The sequence below is a fragment of the Gymnogyps californianus genome, chromosome 17 (genome assembly GCF_018139145.2).
Source record: "Gymnogyps californianus isolate 813 chromosome 17, ASM1813914v2, whole genome shotgun sequence".
Lineage (NCBI taxonomy): Eukaryota > Metazoa > Chordata > Aves > Accipitriformes > Cathartidae > Gymnogyps > Gymnogyps californianus.
Window position 1 is genome coordinate 2,868,615 of NC_059487.1, and position 21,355 is coordinate 2,889,969.

The 21,355-nt window shown below is 49.2% G+C and overlaps 1 protein-coding gene across 2 annotated transcripts in view; it reads right to left on the reverse strand.

The window, feature by feature from the left end:
- Window positions 1-222: 222 nt before the first annotated feature.
- TOX2 (TOX high mobility group box family member 2) overlaps window positions 223-21,355 on the reverse strand; it is a 156,016-nt gene continuing 134,883 nt past the window's right edge. For both annotated transcript variants that reach the window (XM_050907512.1, XM_050907511.1), the window contains 5 exons: window positions 20,751-20,978; window positions 10,290-10,370; window positions 7,915-8,322; window positions 5,661-5,791; window positions 223-479 (listed from right to left, as the gene is read on the reverse strand). In XM_050907512.1, the coding sequence (XP_050763469.1) occupies window positions 443-479; window positions 5,661-5,791; window positions 7,915-8,322; window positions 10,290-10,370; window positions 20,751-20,978 (885 nt within the window). In that variant the 3' untranslated portion in view covers window positions 223-442. The remainder of the gene's footprint in view (window positions 480-5,660; window positions 5,792-7,914; window positions 8,323-10,289; window positions 10,371-20,750; window positions 20,979-21,355) is intronic.

The following is a 21,355-nucleotide window of genomic DNA, read 5'->3' on the forward strand; positions in this document are numbered from 1 at the left end:
GCTGTTAGCAAGTCAAAAGAGTGCATCCTCCTACTGAGCTGGCCTAATGCTGTAGGACACCAGACCTGGGCCTATGCTGCGTCTAAAAGCAGTTCACTAGGAAAATAGTCTGTAGCTAAGCTGATGGCAAGCAGAAAAATGGTGTCCTTAGTTTATTTTTTTTGTTGGTTTTGTGTTTGTTTATTTTAAATTTTTTTTTTTTTTTTTTTTTTTTTTTGTTCTTCATGATTTATGAGGTTTTGGGCTTCCATGGAAAGTAGACTTTAGAGTTCAAAAATCATAAAAGAAAACTGCTCTTAGAGCCTGGAAACGAAGCCAGCGACGAGGTGCAGTGGTAGCTCTCTCGTCCGTACGACTTGCTCGGTGCCTCTCCGGGTAGTCTGTAAGATAGACCCTCTCAAGTGTCCTTCGTCTGAGCCTCCTCGAAAAGAGATGGTGAGTTTTAGGTGAGGTAGAGTGCCTTGTCCCTTGGCAGCATGCTGTAAGAGAAACGAGAGGCAGAAGGTGAGACGGGCAGGGAAACAGCCGGGAAGTCGCCTGGGGGAGCCGAAATTAGCATTTGCACACCCAGTCGCACACCCGTTTTCAGCCGTGCCGTGGTTTTTATGGCGCTCCATAATGCAAAACATAAAGCGGTCTGCACCGAGGGACGGGTGTGCAGAGATGAACCAAGCAGAAGGCACTTAAGAGTAAGAGCCTGGTGCAATTTTAGTTCTTCCTGAACTTCAACAAAAAGGGCTAAGACACAAACTCCTTCCTGTGGCTTAATTTTTGCTCTTGCTGGGGCTGCAGGGGAGGCCCAGCTCTGGACTTCCCTGCAGAGCACGCCAGCATGATGCTGGTACCAGCTCCACCATTGTGCTGTGGAGCACTGTGCCTGGAATCAGCCCCTTGGCCACCGGCTCCTTTCTTCACCACACACTGTACTTAGGCTGAGCCGTGGAGATTTAGAAAATGTACACTTGCTTTTTGGATAAAATGTGTCATTCTGACACTACAGAGGGAGTAGGGGGTCTCAAAAATATGATTGAGGGGCTTATGCCTGAAGATGCTTGCAGGTGTCCAGGAGGATTTACAGAAGTTTCATGGCTGAAGAGCATGGGAGCAGGAGACACCACACGATGCCTCTCTCCTCCCCTCCCAAAGTAAGTACAACTAGAAAAATTAATAATCAGGAAGTGAGGAGAAAAAAAATCTTTGAGACAGCAGGATTAGCCGGTCTTTCCTGTGGGTCTGACGAAGGCAGCAGGAGGTACAAGGAACCCAAGGAAGACTGCGGTGCTACCTTACTTGCAGGAGGCTACGGAGGAGGGCTGGTGGGACAGCAGCCAGGCTGTGTGCTCCGCATATCCCTGGCCCACCAGATCTTGAATTGATCACATTATTGAAGCAATGACTTTGATTTCAAGAGATGCAGGTGTGTCCTGGACAGGGAAGCCAGCTTACACCACCGAGACACCCTGCGTAGGGACGGCTCTACACCAAGGTGTGCAGATAGGTATCACCGCTCCCCTCCCTGCCTGTAGAACCCGGTGCTTCAACCCTCCGTGGGTGCTGGCTGGCACTTTCAACTTGCCATCAGCAGTGTCCTACGAGGGAGCCCAGATGTTCTTTTTTTCAGGACATAGTAGAGGGAGGAGTGGCTGAAGTCCCTCTCCCCTGGCTGACGTCCTATGTGGGTTTTGCTCTGAAATCCAGGCATTTTAGTGGGTTTTATCAGACCCAATTTTCTACACAGACCTGATGGAAACATCACTGGCTCCATAAAGACATCTTGGCCTTAAAAGGTGGTAAAGAACATTACAAAGCTTTGGGAGATTCCAGTGTGGGTGTGCTTATAAGTGGAATAATAGGGAAATAGCAGACAGCAAGGTAATGCTGCTGTTGATGGAGCTGTCTTCTGATAGAGTGCAGAAGAGTCCGCACTTCGTTAATCTCCACATTTTATAATCTGCATTTAAAATGCAGAGTCTTCCCTACTGCACTCAGCAAAGATTTAATGCCACTGTGCAGCAGTGAGGTATTCCAGTACTAAAACTTCATTAATTTTACAAAATATGCTACAGAACATTTCTCAGTTCATTACAAAGTATTACCATAAATAATTGAATCCAAACTAAGTGCATTTGTGATGGTTTATCCTTGCCTTTTTCAGTGTTTGCTCATTTAGTTTCTGAGTTGGAAAATTTCCCCATTTGGAGAGGATCACTTCATTGTTAGCAGGAATTAGCAAGGTTATAAGTGTCCGGATGAAGTGGCTGTACAGGGTTCTGTGCACCTGGACAAGGTTATAACTGAGAGCATCTTGTCTTTTAGCCCAAAAGAGAGTGGGAAGAGAGGAGAGAAGTTGCTAAATGATGGTACCCAAAAAGAACCTAATCTGTGCCTTGCAAATGAGAGGAAGGACATAGAAAGACAAATCCAGTTCAGTGTTATCACCAGAATACCTAAACACTAGGAGACAAATGTATACAAAACCCTGAAGACAGCTTTGGTATGGAAAGACTTGTAATCAGAAGACAGGGCAGAAAAAACAAGTGAGGTGCCTCGAGGAATTTAGATTTGCAAGTGATTGTAAACCAAGCTGCACCCTTGATACAGGTGAGCTAGTTCCCTTGGAGAAAGTCACTGCAAAACACAGGTATTCAGTGGGTGCCTGGGAAAGCGCAAGTGCGAGAATAAGGCTGTCAGGTGAGGGAGGCAGGGGACTATGTACGTAGTTTGTGATACGATGGCAAAAAGCAATAAAATTGCATGCTGCAGTTGCTTGTGGGAAGTGATAGTCATGTACAAAGCAGGAACTGAGAAATGCTACCCGTGTCTTTGCTAGCAATCTAGGACAGCTTGGGCTTAAGCCCAGAAAGAGCTAGGAAAATTGGATGGAAGGCAGTAAGCACAAAATCATTAAGAATGGGGAGAGCATGAGCTAAGAAACATTTAAAACTCTCTCTCTAACATGGCTGATTTATGAATTAAGGAGTGTCTGCTCACAGGATCTTAGAATTTGAGGGGCATAAGGGAAGAAGTGTAATTAAACGGCATTTTAACTAGCACTGATACGCTGGGGAAAGGAAAAAACCTACAGCAGTTCCCTTATCAGATGGGGAAGGACAGAGAGAAAGACAACCTTGTTAGTTTTTCAGAAGTTGTCTGGACGACCAACACAAAAGAAAATGTAGGACTGGGAGGTTTTACCCCAGCTAACCCAGTGCCAACACATGTTGGAAGCTAAAGAAATATCAAGGTCAGACATGAAATAAAAATCCTAACCCGGAGAGCAAGACAGGACTGCCTGTGTGCGGGGGAGGTTGCTATGATCCTCTCTTTCAGGAATCCGGGACTTTACAGCTGAGCCACATCACAATAGAAAATAATCCTTTTTCTTTCCAGCCAGTTGCTGATTTTGCTCCTCAGAGTGCTGCTTTAATTGCAATTAAGCTGAATGCAGTTTTGAGGTTGAAATGGGCAATTACATGATCCAGAGACTTCCCGATTATACCTAAAACTGCACTGATGAATCAAACCCAACAAGATCTGCCTTCCCTTTATCACTGCTTTGCCTAAGTCCTGCTGATTGCCGGGGCCGTTCAGGCACACAGCTCACCCTGCATCCTCACGCCCAGCTCATGGCAAGGCGCCGTGGAGGAGCCCAAGGGTAACTTTGAACGTCGCTTGCAAATTAGTGCAAAGTACATTGGAGAAAGCAGTACAAACAGGAAAATGGTCAGCTCTTTTCTCGACATGAGTGTAACCTTGAGACACATCGGGGCTGCACTCCTACAAGTGTGTGTGGATGCTACCAGCAATGCAGAGCAGGCACTTAGGCAGCAAATACCAGGGGCTAGCAGGAGCAGGAGGTGATGGCACTGCTGACGCACCAGGCTTTACAATAAAATGAGAACAAGCCAGCTTTGGGAGCTGGGCTGCCAGCAGCTCGCGTGCCCCTAGTCACAGGAGATGGGCTCCTTCCTTAACAGAGACTACGACATTTTTCGGTGCACTAAGCACTCTCTGCAGTACTGATCTATATCCATCCGAGTTCATTGCTATAGTCTACTCTAGTAATTATCTGGAAGTCTCTGCATAATCTGTCTGGTTTTAGAATGTGTTTTTTTTTTTTTCCAGGAAGCTCCGATAAACCCATGAAATTCGATATTTCTGCTGTGACAAAGGCATGAAATGCATGAGCTTTGATCATGAATTGCATGGGCCCTCTGCTTACAACACGGCACTCCAGCCAGATGTCACAGAGCTTGTTTTAGCAACACAAAACTCAATCCTGACTACTACAGGAGCGTTTCACCCATTTCTAGAGTGCCCTGAGTCTTCTGCATGGGGCCCCGGCAGTGGGATTTGCAGAGGGAATTAAGTGTTTTCCCAGCTGATCCCCTAGTAGCGATGCTTATTTCTAGGGGGGCTAATTTCTGTGGGAGCTGCCTCTGCTCAGCACCTCTGGAAATTGGGATCCGTGTACCGTAACCCTCCAAACATCTTCAGCATTTTGCCCACAGCACCTAAAGTGACTTTTATCATCAAGTCCCAAACAGGTTCCTTCTTTCGAGTTGTCTGCAGAGACTTCAGGAAGGACCACGCAAAGGTCGCTGGCAGAGCCCAGACCAATCCCCGTAGCCGAGCCCCCTCAGGCAGGCAGACAGCAGCGATATTCTAATGGCTCAGCAAATTATTTATTTCCCTGAAAGAAATAAATGTCTGTACAGTCTGTGCCCAGCCCAGCAATTGTAAGTGCACTGCTGGCACAGACGGGAGCTGTGCTCTGAAAAGGCTGAGAGCTTGCTATTATCTCCAGTGAAAGCACTATGTTCCAGTACTTCAAGCAAATCAAACAATACTCAGAAGCTACCAAGCTTCCTTCCCTACCTGCTCTCCCAGCAAACCACGTGCCTGTTTTACAGAGCACAATAGCAGTCTCCAAACTATTATTGCTGAGCCAAGAGCAGTGGATTAGGCAGCGGTTGGAAACGGCTCTCACACCCTCCCTGTTCCCCAGCTTTGAGGCTATCCTGATGTTTTTTTTTATTGGGGAATTCAAGCAGCACTGAAGGGATCTTCGTGCTGGCACGTTCATGCCAGAGCTTGTAGGGCATAAGGGGGAAGATCTGTGCGGATGTCCGTGGCCTTTTCCTGCAAGGTGCAGGGGACTGGAGCATCGCGTGGCTCTTGGGAGGATGAGCCTTTGTACACTATCGTGGTGAAACCCCAGGACCGATAAGGGACCCATTGCTAGAGACAGCTACGGGAGGTTGTGGCCTCAGTGATAAGAGCAATCCCTTTAGCAACAGAAGGACGTTGCTTATGGACATGCCCACCTTCAAACCTCCAGGGACTCGGCTTGGGAGCCTGGGCTTCCCTGGCCTGCTCTAGAAGGAAATGTGTCCAGCTCCTCCATTGCTAATGGGATGGAAACACAAAAAAAGGAAACCTCTTCAAGCCCAATGAAGAATTTATCTGTGATTTTTAAGCTACCCGCTTCCATAGCATCACTTTAGTGAGCCTATAGAGAAGAGGAAGCCCTGAACTTCATTGACCATAATTAGCCTACCAGCTTGCTGTACATTTTAGGGCAGATTCTCAGCTGTTGTACACTGTCACAGTTCAGATAATAGAAAGTGCATCAGCAATGTGCTATTTTGTCTACTGGCCTGCAGTGGTTAATCCCACACTCTCTGCTGGGGTAGTCGTTGTCCCACTCAGTGCTTCCTGGAGGGTTTGATGCACCAGGCGAACGGGGTCCAACACTGTTTTGAAACTCAGACGAAATATGTGAGAAGTCCTGCAGGGTGGAAAGGAAAGGAAGGGTTACAGGAGTACACGCAGCAGGAGAAACAGCAGATCTAATAATATTGCATAAACACATTTACATGCATCGCTCCAAAAACGCGGCAGTGCAGCGTGCGGGGGGAGCCCCAGGGACAGCAGCGGGTCCAAGCCCAGGACCTGAAACCACCGCAGTGGGACCTTGCAGAATGCGAGTTGTTGCGAGCAGGTGTCCATGCAGCAACATCTGTCTTACATCCCTCTCCCCCCTTCTTGTTTTTCAGGACCTCCCTCCTCAGGGGGGTGGCGAATGGCTGCGGAAGACACGCAGCCGTGAAAGCCTTTGCCTCAGCAGTCTGGCAATCAAAACCGCTTTTCCACTTCAGGTGCAGCCCCCTTTGCGGTAAGGCGTTAGCCCATCAGCATGTACAGTAACAAGGTAAGGAACATCCACACAAGCAATGCTCTCTCCATCAGCTGTCACCGCTAGCAATTTAACAAGGACGCTGCGGGACTGTTTTATCTGAAAGCTGATTAGCTTTCCCGATTTTCTGGGGTTGGCTTAATTAGGTAACATTAGGCAATGTATATAAACAAGAGTCATGGTAGTTACCTGACCAAGAACAAGATTTTCTCCAAAATATCCAAATTAGGGCAGTGTGGGGTATTTTTTTTTTACTTTTTATTTTTTATTCACAAACTTATGTGGAATGAAGCTTGACAAAATGCTGCCCTCAGCAACAACAACCACCCCAATTAAAGTGATGATGAGGATCTCCTTTTATGCTCATTTCTGGACACAGGCTATCATTGAATTACAGAAGCCACTTTTGCTTATGTAGAGCTAAAGCCCAATCACCGTGCTGGAGAAGTTACTTGGAATACCCTGAGCAGGTTGGAAATTAAAATCTGATTAAGGATCTGACCTTCCCACATGTGCTGTCTTTTTATTATGGCCAGGTATAACTGTGCTTCCACATCCCTGCTCTCCTTTGGTTTTCTTCCACTGCAATATCTGTTCCTAAATTAACAACTCCAGTTTTCTCAAAGTTAGTCCCAAACTGAATAGGTCACATTATGGGAAAGAAAGCTTTGTTCATTGCTAAAGTACTGTACGAATTTTGTGATATATAGCTAGTAAACATGTGAAACACGAATTATTCAGCCAGCTGGGTGAATATTGCAGTTAAAAGTATCATGAAGTAACTGGTAGCAGCTGTGAATTCAGAGCATATGTCCTCCACTGTGAATAGTTTGTCCAGTTCATATTCCAGATGGAGAAACTCTGGAAACCACTCGTCTCCTCCTTCGTATACTGGCAAGTTCTCTAAAAGGTATACGACATGTTTTTTGCTATAGCCAATTTTCCCTCCAGATGCATTTTTTTAATAGCAGGTTTAAAGAGAGACTTTGACCCCGCGGGCTGGCTCCCCGAGCTGCCGCGCTGATCCGGGCATGGCTGAGGATGGTTTGCTTCAGCAGGTTTTACACATTCATAGCACTGGCCTATAGGATTTGCTTTGCTGCTATGCTCTTAGTATAAGCATACATGCAAGCACACACTGCATGCTCTCGGCTCTCTGCCACCAAAGTGATCTTCTCCTATTGCCAGGCAGTTTTTGGAAAAATATGATTTTATATTTTGTTTGTGACATTCCCTCTATCCTTTTTCTCCTCCTCCTGGCAACCCCCCTGGATCCCTGCTATTATCTCATGCCCTTCCAGTCCCCCTTCTCTCAGCAGTATCACGAGAGGGGTTTCTCACTGACTATCCAACCCACTGTTTCAGATGACCACCAGCAAACCGCCCCCCGACAAGGCTGGGGGACCATGCGCACAAGGAGCTATTACCAGGGGCACCCCCAATTCCTGCAGCTTCCCCCACTGAAAGAGCCTTCATTGCTCCGGTCGCACAAATCCGCCCCGTTTGTGGGGGTGCTCGTGCTCCCAGCTCAACACTCCTGCAAACGTCACCCCCAAACTACGAGATCTGCAAGCTGACGGAGCCAGGAGAAGACTCCTTTGGGGACAACATCGACACCCAACATCCCCAAACCATCCAGAAACCAAGAGACCCAACGGGAAGAGGGGAAACGGTGAGGTTCACGCTGCAAACCCTCTCTCCCTCTGAGCACCTACCTGCTGCCCGGGAGGCGAGGCGTTCATGGGGGGCTGTACCTGTAGTGCCATGGGGGGGGACAGGAGGGGCTGCTGGGGGACCTGCTGCATGCTGAGGGGCTGGCTGAGGAGGGAGCTCTGCGGGTGGTGCAAGGAGAGCTGCTGGTGGAGGGGGGGGCTGATCTGGAAGGAGGGCGGCGGGGAGGCACTGATGCTGGGCAGCATGGGTTTGGAGGTGAGGGTCCGGGAGAGGCCGGGGTGGGGGTGGCCACGGTAGTTCTGCAGGTCCGATGGGGACAGGAACGAGCCCAGGCCGGGGTAGGGCGAGGAAGCCTGCGGCGGCATCGGGTACATGGGCTGCTTGGGGGGGATCATTTTGGAAGGTGGGTTGCTCTGGGCACTTTTCGTCTCCCCCTGGTCGGCAGAGCTCTGTGGGAAAACAGAACGGAGGGTGATGAGGAAGGAAGGGAGGAAACATCATTACGTGTTCCAAGACATCTGTCCGTCCGTCCAATCGAGCTACCCGGACTCCCCGCGGCTCCTGCTCCTCTCCCACCAGGCAGCACAAGTACTTCCAGCCCTGCGGCTCGCTGGGTGACCGCAGGCTGAGTGCTGTATCCACATCTGGGAAATTAAAGTCCAGTAACTCAACCGTGCCTTCGGCAGAGCCTGGAGCACCGGAGGGGCATTAACTGGCACAGAGGCAAACCGCCTGCCTGCAGCTCACTCCTTAGGTCCGCATAGGTGGGTGACAAAATCATTTTTGCTTCCAATAGAGAACGAATGGGACTGTAAAAACTCTGTTCTCCTAATCTTGTGCATTCCTGCAGCCCTGGTGGGGTCTATAATGCACAGGACAATGGTGGCCTCATTTCTGCAGGAAAAAGAGAAGAACAACGGGACATTTTCTGGCTCGGACAATGAGGTTTTTGTCCTGTAATGGGCTCTGTAATGATACTCCAGATCCTTTCTCACCCTGCAGCCAGGATCACACTGTGCTGTTTTACTCAGAACAAAGTTGCTCTTCTGCAAAAAACTGGTCATTGGAGAAACTGGAAAAAAATGAAACCACAGAGTGCGGTGACTCCATGCCTTCCGTGCTACCTGCCCCACACTGCTGCTAGGCACATTCAAGGCAAGACCCTCAGAGGTTTCCAGAGGGATCAAGAAGAGCTTTTAAACCCCCAAACAGTCCTTTCCATTCCCTTTTTCTGTCCTTGCTGCTGTTCTGTTTACAAGTTAAGACAGCTAACGGTGCTCAGGTCTGTACAGAGGCTTTGAGCCTTTCCAGTCCACCACCACAATCACATGGATCCTGCAGATGATGGTTGATTTGGGACATCGCATTATTTCCCATGGCAGCTGAATGTGATGATGAAGTACTGAGGGTGTGGTATAGTACCCAGGAGAAGCTTTGAAGGGAAAACAACCTGATACACACACTCACAACCCAAGGGCAGCACATCCCCCTGAGCCAGCAAGCCTACGAGCTCTGCAGGAGCCACCCCAAATTCACAGGCAGCAAATGCCCGTGTCCCCTCGCTGAAGGCATGGAGGAGGGCAAGGTGCGAGGTCCCCTGGGATGGGCGTCCACGTTTGGAGGACTGGGATGGGCAGGCACTTGGCCCATCATCGCTGCCCCAGGTGTAGCCTTGCAGCACCGGGAGTTCCCGTATGAAGCTGAAATCCCCTAAAAGTTCACTATTAGGCACCGAAATGGGCTCTCTGGGTTTTGCCTGACAGCAGTGCATTAAGCACATATGTGCTCACATGCTCATCAACCCACAGTTAGGGGTCTTACTCCCTAAAACCCCTGCTCTCGGCTGAGCGTGCATGGGAGAAGCAGGACCCAGGGTCCCGAGCAGCCGGCACAGCCCAAGCGCCCGGACCAGGGTGCAGGCAGGACGCTGGCACCTGGCAGCTGCCCAGCGCTGGCCAGTGAGCCCAGGGCTGGGGTGTCACCTTCCCCCAGCCCAGTCCCCGGTGTTACCCACGGTGAGCCTCGTCCTCCCGCCCTTGCCGGCGCTCCCTTGTTTGCTGCACTCACACCCCGAGAGCCAGGCGAGGAACAGCCGCTGGCGGTGGGGACAGGGAACAGGGACCCCTTTGTCCCCGAGCAGGGACAGCCCTCCCCTGCTGTGACACCTGCTGACGAAGACAACCCAAAGCGGGGTCTCGTTTCAGGGTGCTAAAGGCAGAAGGCAGCCTGGCGCCCGCCCTAACCGTGCCGCACAGCATTTCTTTTAGCTCCTCAGGAAGGTGGCTAACACCGGTATCAGTTCTGATAGCATGATTACGCTGTATTTCTTATAAATTTGCTCCTCCCTGGAAAGTCCTGTGAGTAGCAACTAATTCAGCATTACCACGTCCAGCGACTGTGTGAGCACGGGCTGTACCTTGGAGACGAGGCTGGCCCGGTACGCTGCCAGGGCTTTCAGGTACTCCTTCTTCGCGGCTTCTGTTTTCCTCTTGTATGCCTGAAAGGACCAAGCAATGGATAATAATTAATAAAGTAGAATAGGGTGCTGCTGCGCTTGGCTGCACCCTGCCTGCTCAATGGGACCCCCCTCCGCTGAGGCCATTCCTGCATGCACGCGTGCATGAAAAACTAACTTCTGCTGGAGAGGAATTTACCCCAAATCAAGCAAATAAAGCCCCTGGATTGGACCACGCTGGGATTTTTGGAGGCATCGCAGGCCAGAGTGGCTGCGTGCCTAGGTAGACATTTATGCACGTCTGCTTTAAGAGACATAGCCTGATTTTATACGGTGAACTCAATGAAATCACTTCCCGACAGGAACCGGGGGAGAGTGCGATTGAGGCTCTTGGAAGAGCAAGACAAGAGCCAAAATCCCCAGATGATAGGACTAGCTTAAAAAATGGCGAGACATTCAGAAATCCTAAACTACTCGTTTGTTTTCTTGGCTTTCCCGTTATTAAGCCTTTAGAGCTCAAAACTCCAACTCGTCTCTGCAGTCCTGACAGCTGGGAAGTGCTTTCTCATCATATAAAAGCTGAGATTTTTGCCTAATCTTACAACTTGGGGAGCTGGGGCTTGCAGGGAAACAGCAAGTATCAGGAGAGTTTGCTACCCTAAGAAAAAAAATAATAAAGCTTTGGAAGAGTGAATTATTGTTTATTCTTCCATCTCTCTCCTGTAACGAGACATGCTTCATGATCGTTTCACAGTGCTGGTCCCCCTTCTGCCCAGAGTTTGGTCCTCCACGTCTGTAAAAATAATGGCGTAATCCAGCCTGTCTCAAGCAGCGTGAGTCCCCATGGGGTTAAACAGATTAAACTGAGCAAGCAGGAAGAATATTTTAAAACGGGACAAAAATTTCAGCAAAAAGGCAGAAACTCCCAAGAAAAATACCCATCTGCCCTCTCCTCCGCTGGAAACTCAAAGCCCTCCTCAAGCGGCGCACCGAAAGTTAATTTCAATTAGAACAGATTTGCATACATTTAATTCTGCTTTAAAAACAACGACAGCTTTCAACGATCAAGACGCTGAAGCCTAGTGAGGATCTTTAGCTCCTTTCCCCTGCAAATTTCCACGGCCATGGCAGCACCCCAGACTCCCTCCTAACGCTGACCTCCGAAGGGAAAAATAACCTTCCAGCAGTTAAACTATCCAGTTACTTGAATTTCAGTTTAAAATCCGTACAGATAAATTCTATTAAAAACGGATTGAAAACCTTATTTTCATTGCTAAATCACAGAGACTCTCGTAATGAAACGTTTTGACTTGACACACTGGAGGACTCAGATGGTAATTTTCTGAAATGGAGCGTTTTCCTAAGTTTGTCTTTGGCTTTATGGTATTCAGGAAGTATTATATTTGCTCCATTCAGAACAAAATTACTTTTCGAAATGTCAGCCTGAAGAAGAGTTTGCCTGTGAAAAGCAACTATTTCTTCAAACTGGATCAGTTCCCCTAATAAAAGCTATTACCTTTCTCTACAATCCTCACCTCACTTACGTCCGTAGCCCATCGCAGCGACACCGCTGCTACCGCCACAGCATTTACTGTAAAACAGAGATGCGGGGTGTCCACCAGCTCTGCTGCTAACAGAGGCTCTGAAATGCGGTACCTGACGCTGCACGGCAATGAAATATGAATTCCTGTGTCTCAGGCCAGTATAACAGCGGCCATAGCTGGGTGCTGATGTATTGAAAGCACAGGTTGGTTTATTTTTTTCCCTCTGTAACAGCAAAATACCAAGAGCGTTTTCGCTTTTTTTTTTTTTAAATCTGGGACAGTGGAAAATCAAGTATTCACAGCTATGCAGAGACAAATTCAATTATTAGGAAGACTTGTCTGGAGAAAAACCTGCAATTTATGGACAGGGAGAGGGCAGGTAAATGAAACTTCCTTAACCTAAATGCAAATAAATGAATAACCAATAAATTCTGTGCCTATCTTCATCCCCACCACTTGCTTTTTCTGCTACACCCTTTTTTTTTTTTCCACTCTTCATCTGTCCTTGTCTTTTTTAGACAGCGAGCGGGCGCTGTGCCTCACTCGTATTTGGAAAGAGCTGCCGGGTGCTGTCTGACGCAGCAAGATTGGGAAGGGGCAGCTGAGTAGTGTGTCCTCTTGAAGGGAGAAGGGGGATTGCTCTGAGGAGAAGCCTTCGTGCTGCTCGGGCCAGCCCCTGCTCCAGCCCTGGCCATCAGCAGGGCTACAGAGAAGGGTAAGAGGGTGAGCCCAGGTAATGTTTCCTCTGATGCTCCTCTGATGCTCTCTCCAGCTCTGGAAGGTTGCTGGTGGATTATCTGGTTTGTGACCGTAGGCTCACAGAGTGGTTTGGGTCAGAAGGGACCTTCAAAGACCATCCAGTCCAACCCCTGCCATGGGCAGGGACATCTTCCACTAGATCAGGTTGCTCAACGCCCCGTCCAACCTGACCTTGAACACTTCCAACGATGGGGCATCCACAGCTTCTCTGGGCAACCTGTTCCAGTGTCTCAACACCCTCATCGTAAAAAAACCATCCCTAAGGGTCTCCTGCCGGGACTTCTGCAGTCCTGCCCTGCACGCGGGGGGCTTTCTGCACCCACACAGTGCTCCGTCGAGGACACTGAGCAGCGAAACCGCAGCCTGCCGCTGGGGAAATGCCGCGCTGACGTGGGAAGAGCGGATCCGAACAAAACTTCTCATGAATCCTCTGTGTAAAGGCAGCTCTAGTGCAGTACTTATAACCTTTACAATTTTAATTTAAACATTGACAAAACCATGTTACTTTCTAATTAAATCCCATTTTCTCCCAGGGATTTTAATTTCAAAGTAATTTATCAGATTTAAGGATCCTCAAAATGTTTTGCATGTTTTTCTTTCTAACCTGCCGTGCCCGCTGATTTATTTTCCTTACTTGTTAGCAGGAGGATTCATTAGTCATTAAGTGAGTGGGTGGGTTGGGGGGGGGAGCAAAAATGGTTAGTGATTATGAAAACAAAAAATCAGAGCTGTAAGAAGCATATGTTGGGATCGTAATCCTGACACCTCTGTGTCTCAGCAAAGCAGCTAGTAATTGTACCATAATGAAATGTTCTTGTTTGATAACCAGTTAATTAGAGAAGACAATTATTCCAAACCCCGCTGACGCCCACGAACGGCTCCGTGTCGTGCAGACACTGAATGACAGCCGGAGCTGTTATCGGTAACCTCTGCATCCCAGCCCGCCTGCTTTCGCTGAAATGCTGCTTCCCAAGCCCGGGGAATGACGAAAAGAACTCAAACTCTCCCCAAAAAATCAAGGGGTCCACTGATCCCAAGTGAAAAGGTCTCTGCTGTAATCCTAGATGGAGTCTGGGGCATTTTGCTTCAAAAAAGAGAGAGACCATCAGGAGAGAAGAGATGAAAAGTGCAGCAAAAGGTCTCCAGGAGGAGAGCTGAAGGACTCAGTTTATTTAGCTAGGAGAGAAGACCAAGAGGAGCCACAGCCTCCAAATGCAATGCAGCAAAGGAGGCACTGAACGACGATCCTCTGCATCTACTGCAGATAGGAAAAGAGGCAATAGGCTTAAATTGTAACAAGGGAAATGTTGGCTACGCAAGAGGAAAGCGTTCCTAACAGTAAGGATAATTAAGCATGGGAAGAGACTGCCTGGGGAGATGTGTAATCTCCACCACTGAGGGTTTAAAGAACATATTAGGCACACATCCATCAAGAATGGCTTAAGTAGAGATGATCCTGACTTCAGGCAGCAGTATGGTCTGGCTGACCTCTTAAGTCGCTCCTTGCCCTCCTTTCTATGATTCCATGACTGGTTTTTTTTCCCCCCAATGTATAAATTTGGATTTTATTCTGCTTGTAAATCTGGAGGGTTTTTCTTGTAACTATTATACACTTTCCTGCAAGATATCTCTTGGTATCATCGTAACTTATGGCTTATTCATAAGATGACTCGAAAGTACTTCCTCCCTGCATGGCGGTGTCTGCCACACCACCCTTCTCTTTGCATATGGCCTCCACACAGCCATCGGAAATGCATATAGCAAACACGGCCACGTCATCCTTACTCCTTCCCAGCTCTTCCTCACCTCCTCACACCCTCCTCTGTATCTTTTCTGCTCCCTTCTTGGGGAAGACTTATTCTGTCCCTCCTCCCATTAAAACCAACTAACCCAAGCTATGTTTCCTGTGTAAATCTCAGCACATCTCCTTCAGACTAATACTACAGTCTGGATTGCTAAATCCTGAGGTCAACAAGCTTGGACATGGGAGGCACCTGTCAATGATGCCCATCATGAGGTTGCTGGTTAAGCAGTGCTCCAATTGCCCCACGCTCTCCCAGCTATGGCACAGGAGCTGTTGAGCATCTGACATCCCTAAGGACACCTACATAAAAGGCTCTGGCTATGGGAACTATTTGCACGGTTTCAGGAGAGCTCCTCCATTACTCTGGTGGAGATACTGTTGTGAAACAGTCCTTTGGAGAATGAACGGATAAACCCATAATCAAGTAGCAATTACCATTGATTAAAGCATCCTGAAAGATTCCTGCTTTCCTCTGCCTTGACGTCATGGTGCCACCCGAGTGTAAGTCATCTCTCGCTCCATGTGAGGGCACAAGTGTGTTCCCAGGACAACCCACAGAAGACTCCAAATGAAACAGAGGAGGAGGGTGACAAACCCAACCCCTAACCTCCAATGAAAAGCACACAACATTCATCTTCCACACTTCTGATCTTGCTCTCCAAGAAGAGAAGTCACACTCTCGGAGCTGCTTTTAAGAGCAGTTCTGATCCTTCACATCTTCCCTATCTTCCTGGTCTCCACCAGACCTCTCTTGAAACCTTGTTTAGGATCGGTGCTTTCATCCTTGTCTAGTATATGGCTTTCCTTGACACTCAGAAGATGCTGAAACCTCCTTCCAGGCCAGGACAACTGGTTGGACCCTTCCAGCCCCTCACTGCCAGGGCTTTGGGGCAGCAGCAGGAAACTGCAACCAGTGGTGGCTCCGCCGCTGACAGCTCTGTACAATGCTGGAAGTGGGCAGTTTGATGGCCACGCTGCCAGGCAGCACGTGCTGCATGCGGTTCCCATGGGATCTCTCCCCTGTGATGGCTCTGCCATGATACAGCTTCACTGCTGGCCCGAAACGCCTCTGTCCCACCACAGATATATGCAGTGTCCTGTCACCAGGTGATGTATCGGGTTCAATGAGCAGATGGATCTGATTAGATGGGTGATCTATTATGTTCTGCTGAGCGAGTAATTTTTCTGCTGGGTAATTTATCCCTGGAGTGTGAACGCTGTGTTATTCTCCAGGCTGTGCATTTGTATGGGAAAATCACACATGCATTTGGCCACGGAGTCACTTAGCATTACTGAACTGGTCCTGGTGAAGCAGGGCTAGCGTGAGCAAGAACTCATCTCTGGTACCTTTGTGTCCCCAATGAGTCCCCAGACTCATAAACTCAACTGGAAATGCTGATTTTGCCCGACTTTGCTTCTGCTCGCTTAGGATGGAAAGCCCTGGTTTAGCCTGAGGTTCACTCAGCAGATTGCTCAGGAACTTCTTGATGCCTCTGCTCTGAGTTTCCAGGGTCTAGGGAAACACTGACCCAATGCTTTGAATTTGTTGCTGGATTTCCAAACGAGGAGAAGCAGGTTCCAGAGACGTCTGCAACTGTCAGCTTGGCAGTGTCCCCCGTGCTCCATCATCACCAGGCTCCAAACCAACGTCCTTTTCCCCCAAAATACAGTAGGCAACGGGAAGGTGCTCGGAGAGGGAATAAGAGAACGTGGCAGAGAAGAGCAAATCCCACCGGTGACTTCTCAATATGCTCCGGAGAGTTTCCAGGCTTATCACCCAAATGAAATCGCCCTGACGGAGGACAGCCACCCAGGGCTGGGTGTCACCCGCTCTTGAGCAGAGATGGCCCACGGCAGGGTTGGTGGCCCCGTGGAAGGAGGGGAGGGGGCTGCAGCCCTGCCGGGTGGCACGAGCTGGGACCAGGCTGTGAGCACTACGTCCGTGCCGGGGAAAAATCCTTCCTAGGGAATTAGCAGAGTTTGCTCCAATCTAGTGCTCTAATTCTTCTAATTTCTGTCAAATCAGGCAACCCTTTTAAACCTCGCTGGATAACGCTGTGAACGCTGGTCTATATCTGCTAATGAAAAAAAATAACACTGAGGCATGGGATTCTGCAAGCCTCGAGCAGGGACCTGGTGCTGCAGGCGGATTACTACGACAGGTACCCCATTTGATGATAATGGCTGAATTAGCATTTCACTCTCCACCAAAGTCTAAGCTATCTCTACAGGAACAGCTGCTGAACTATTTGCAAAGTTCAAAGAGTATGTATTAATATTTTTCACCCCCCCCGAGTCACATTCTTCAGATTCCCATGTAAGCTTCTTAGAAAGGGGCACGCCAGCTGTTGAAGAATGAAGATTACAACGTCCTGCTAAAGCAGCGCTGGAGATATTTAAAGGTATTGTTATTTATTACTGTTACACACGCACAGCCACACTGGAAGGGGTTAAAATGGGGAAGAAAACGGCGCTTTGCTGAACAGGTGTCCTTGAGCAGTACCCAAGGACACGGAGATTGCTAATCCTGTATTCCACAGCATGATCAAATCACCAGGCAACAGATATAAATAAAAAAAGGCAGGAAATAAGGAAATTTAGATACAAGTGTGTCAGAGGGAAAATGAAGATTCATTGTGAAGAGGCTGAGAAGAGAAGAAGAAGAAGGAACAAAATGACAAAGGCACAAATGATAAACCAGTAAGAACAAAAGGAAGGGGGGGGCGGGGGGAAGCGCCTCTGTGAAATACATGTCTGTGACAGCAGCAGCCAAATCAAAGATGCTCCTAGATTATATGGTTTCTTGCGTAATATGCATTCTGGTTCCCGCTCGGTGTTTGTCTTTCAGCTAGTGCACAGGGAAAAAACCATATTTGAAATGGGACGTGAGCAACCTTTATTTTGCTTGTTTCATCAGGAGGAGAAAGCAAATTTGCTTTGTGGGAGCAGCAGCACCTGCTCAATGGCAAATAAATAGCTACAGCTTTGATATTACAGTGCATATAATCATTAGCAGCACAAATGGCAGAGGATTAACCCTCCGCGTGCCGGCCTGAGCTACCTGGCAAAGAGGTGGCATCTTGTTTCTGCCCGCAGAAATGCCCCACATAGCATCTGTGGGGTGAGCGACGCTGGAGTGGGGCTGAGGCTCTGCCTGCCTGGGGGCTGGCACAGGACCACCCTTCCTAGCCCGAGGCACTGGCTGTGTTGCACCGGCAGCATGGCTACAAGTCACCAGCACCGGGCTTTCCTCATCCCTTTGGCACTGGCACAGTGGCCACCCCACGCTCTATGTAACTCCTCTGTGCACGACGGAGCTAGGAGGGATGGATGGACACGTCTGCAGGCACAGCGGGGCACATACCGGCAGCTGCTGACACGTGGTGGGGGATCACAAGTCCAAAATGCCCTGGCTGAGGTTGGGTTTATCAGCCAGCTTGCTTTGAACCCCCCCCCAGTTACTCCCTGCCTGTTCTGCCTGCTGTTCTCCCACAAGGCAGGAACCAAAACACACCCAGGGCTGGGGAAACACTGTGCCCACTGGAAGGTGGAAAATAAGGTTTGTAAACCTCATCTGAAGCAGAAACTACAGTGATGTAAATGACTGCTTAACAACTGCATGGTGGGGCTGGGGTCTGCACATCGGCCCTCTGGAGACATGATGCCCCAGCCCCACCGTGAACATCTCGGGGGCTGCGAGAGATCCAAGTCTGGGACCACAGCCCAGCCCCAAATCAGACCCTACAGCCTCAAATCCACCCTCTTTTCTTATGCCAGGAAGAGGGGAATATTTCTTTAACTAAAACCTCGGTCATAAAAATTTTGGTCATAAGAACGTCCAGATTTGGCTCCTGCTGGCGTACTTTGCCATCGCCGTGTTGGCTTTTCCCCGGGTCGTCTTCTGCACTGCTTTCTGCAGTGAGGATACGAAGACGTTCAAAACCACTGTTGTCAATTGAGCTAGGAGCAGCGCACCAGGTGAAATACTTCCCTTTTCCACCTTTCCACCCCTCCCCAGAGCACGATGCTGCTGCCTGGCGATGAGCTGAACCACAGTCCGGTGCAGCCACGTGGCAGTCTGGACTGCCAGGTCCCAGAAGGATTTTGGCCAGTGATGCGTAGCTGTCCTGCTCGGTCACCATTCCCTCCCAAGACGTGCCAAGAGAGCGCTTGGCATGGGCTGCTTGCCTTCATCGTGAAGGCGTGCATCATGTCCTGCAGTCCTCGGGAGAAGGGATCTGCAGGACAGCTGAGGCACTTGTTTTCACATATTGAAGGCATTTTCTTAATGCTTTTTTTTTGTTTCTTTTCCTTTTTTCCTTTCCATTGCATTGCCTTATGAATCTAAACAAACTTGACTGGGGATGCTGGCAGAGGAAAGCAAACAGGGACTAAATAAACTCACTTCCAGCCAAACACTTCAAGAGTGAACGTGCCACATCGCACAAACCAGTAATACGGTCCCAGAGCCAAAGAGAAATAGCGTCCCTCCAGCCGGAGTCCCGGGCAGGGAGGTAGCTGTCCTGGGAGAAAAGTATACAGCTGGAGACAAAGCCAGGAAGTTAATATTTAAGCATTCAGATAAGGAACAAATGACTTAATTAAATCAATTACAGAGGGAGAAATGGAGCCACTTAGAAAGCGTGTGTAAAGAGACGGCAGGGCTGCTACTATCTCATAGAAGAGAAGAAGGGAGAGTTAGCAGGGAAGATAAACGGACTGGTTTAATCCCTGCTGTTAATTAAGAGCTGAGCATTTGCACTGCGCTGAGTCAGGGTCGCACCGGCACTTCCATTATAGAAACCACATTTGCAGCCGAGCTCAGTGCCCAATCTACAGAGATATTTGTAACCAGATGGAGTAAGGGAGAGGCAGATCGAGATGTTGGGAGGGATGAAAGCAGGAGAAAGAGGTGACATAAAAGCTTTTCCACGCTCCTGAACCTCCCACACCTTGCACCAATGGCCCAAACCCAGCCCCTGCCCTGCAGCTTCCCAGGCAGCAGGGCTGGGGTCAACCTGCTGCACAAGGAGGGGATCTTCCTCCCTTCTTCAGCACAAGGAATTCCTGCATGATCCCCCAGCGATCCATCCAAAGAGGAGAAAAGGGAGGATCATGAAAATATCAAAGCAACACTTTGCACAGTATGGAGACTCCAGATGGATCAGCAAAAAAGGGCTTTCACCCCAGAAGATGCCTTGCTCTTATTCCTGACTTGGTGTGGGGTGGAAAGCAAGGCTATATCCTAGCGTGACTTCCATTTAAATGACTTTTTTCCTCCCTGCTGCTCCCTCCCCAAATGTAGCTGCTTCCAATGCCGGCTGTGGACACCCAGCGAGAGACGGAGCCAGCCTGACGCTGGCAGCCAGGCTCTAGGAGAAGGGCTCACCGCTCATGGGGGACTGTCAGTCTGAGCATGTTTGGGTTCAGAGACGCATCACACACGGTGTCAGATCTCACTCTGCCTGATAAAAAGACATACTTGCTATGGAAAGTGTTCCCTGGGGTCTTCTCAATAGGCAACAAGCAATTACAGGCTTTTGTAACTGACTCAGCATCCGCAAAACAGTTAAAGCAGGACCCAGAAGTCCCCATGTGAAGCAGACTGAAAGTGGTTGACAGCTTTGGGGCAGGAAGGTTTCCTCTGTGAGGCCACTTCAGACATCTCCTTCCTAAGCTTTTAAAGCCTTAATGTTAGATTTGAGGCCAGCAATGTAGAGAGTTAATAGTTTTTAGCCGGTTTGCCATCACTCCTTGTAAGTAAATAAGCAAATACAAACCCATCTCCCATCTAAGGGTGTAAAAACCCCATGTCAGGGAAAGACCACTGATGTTTTTGCAAAGTGTGATCTTATCAAGAATAATTAGTTGTCATAAAAATTTATTCTTCCCCATGTAACATCAGAGATTTTTCTAAAAAAGGGACAGAGGCAAAGCAAACTTAGCGCATCCTTCTGCAGCCCCATCCCTGCCCGTCCTGCGACATGGGTCAGACCCTCCGTCCTCGGGGCGTGCGGGTGGCAAAGCCCTGTGTGCAGGGCACCCCAAGGAGGTGTCCAAGGGCCAGGTCACGTCACCGCCGCACCAGCTCGGGGCTGGGAGCGCGGCACGCAAACCGCTCAAGCATCGCTTCGAGTGGCAGTGGGCACTTCAGCATCACTTCTGAAAATAGCCTCCGTTTCTGTGCATACACTTCAGCCTGTTTAAGCCCCTGGCCATGCTCCTAATGTGCTGGGGGAGACTCTGATGCTCTGTACCATGGAAAAACACATTTCAACAGTTGAAAGAAAAAAAAAAAAGATACCAGTAACTCACTTGTTTTTGTTCTTCTCCCAAACTGTCCCACATCGACGCAACAATTTTCGATACGTCTCCGAAAGTAGCATTGGGGTTTTGCCCTTTGATGGCTGCTTGCGTGTCTCTGAAAAACAGGGCGTAGGCTGACACGGGCTTCTGGGGCTCATTGGGATCCTTCTTTTTCTTCTTCTTTTGGCTTTTGGGCTTTTTGCCCAGGTCTGTTGATGGTCTTTTCTCTCCAGTAACCTGCAAAACCAAGAGATGAACCTTAGCGGTCAGCTGGGAGTAGTCCGATACGAGTCACTGCTACAGCTTGTTAGCAAAGGGGATGAGAGAGGGCATGGGCAGAGGAGGGCTCCCAGCGTGGTGGGGAGGGCAGCAGCCCTGGGGGTCTCTTTGGTCCCCAGGAGCCTCTAGAACCATTACACAAACTGCTGGTGGGTGCCTGAGCCTGGCTTGGGTGCCTCCTCACAGCCCAGTTCACAGCTTGGGTTCGCCCCTTGCTGCTCCAGTGGTCCCTGCTCCAAAGCTGGGGCTTTGCAGACACTCATCCTCGGTCACCCCCCTTCCCCCTCCTCCTCCCCGGCATCACAAGCTCACTCACTCCTTGATCCTCTTCTGGG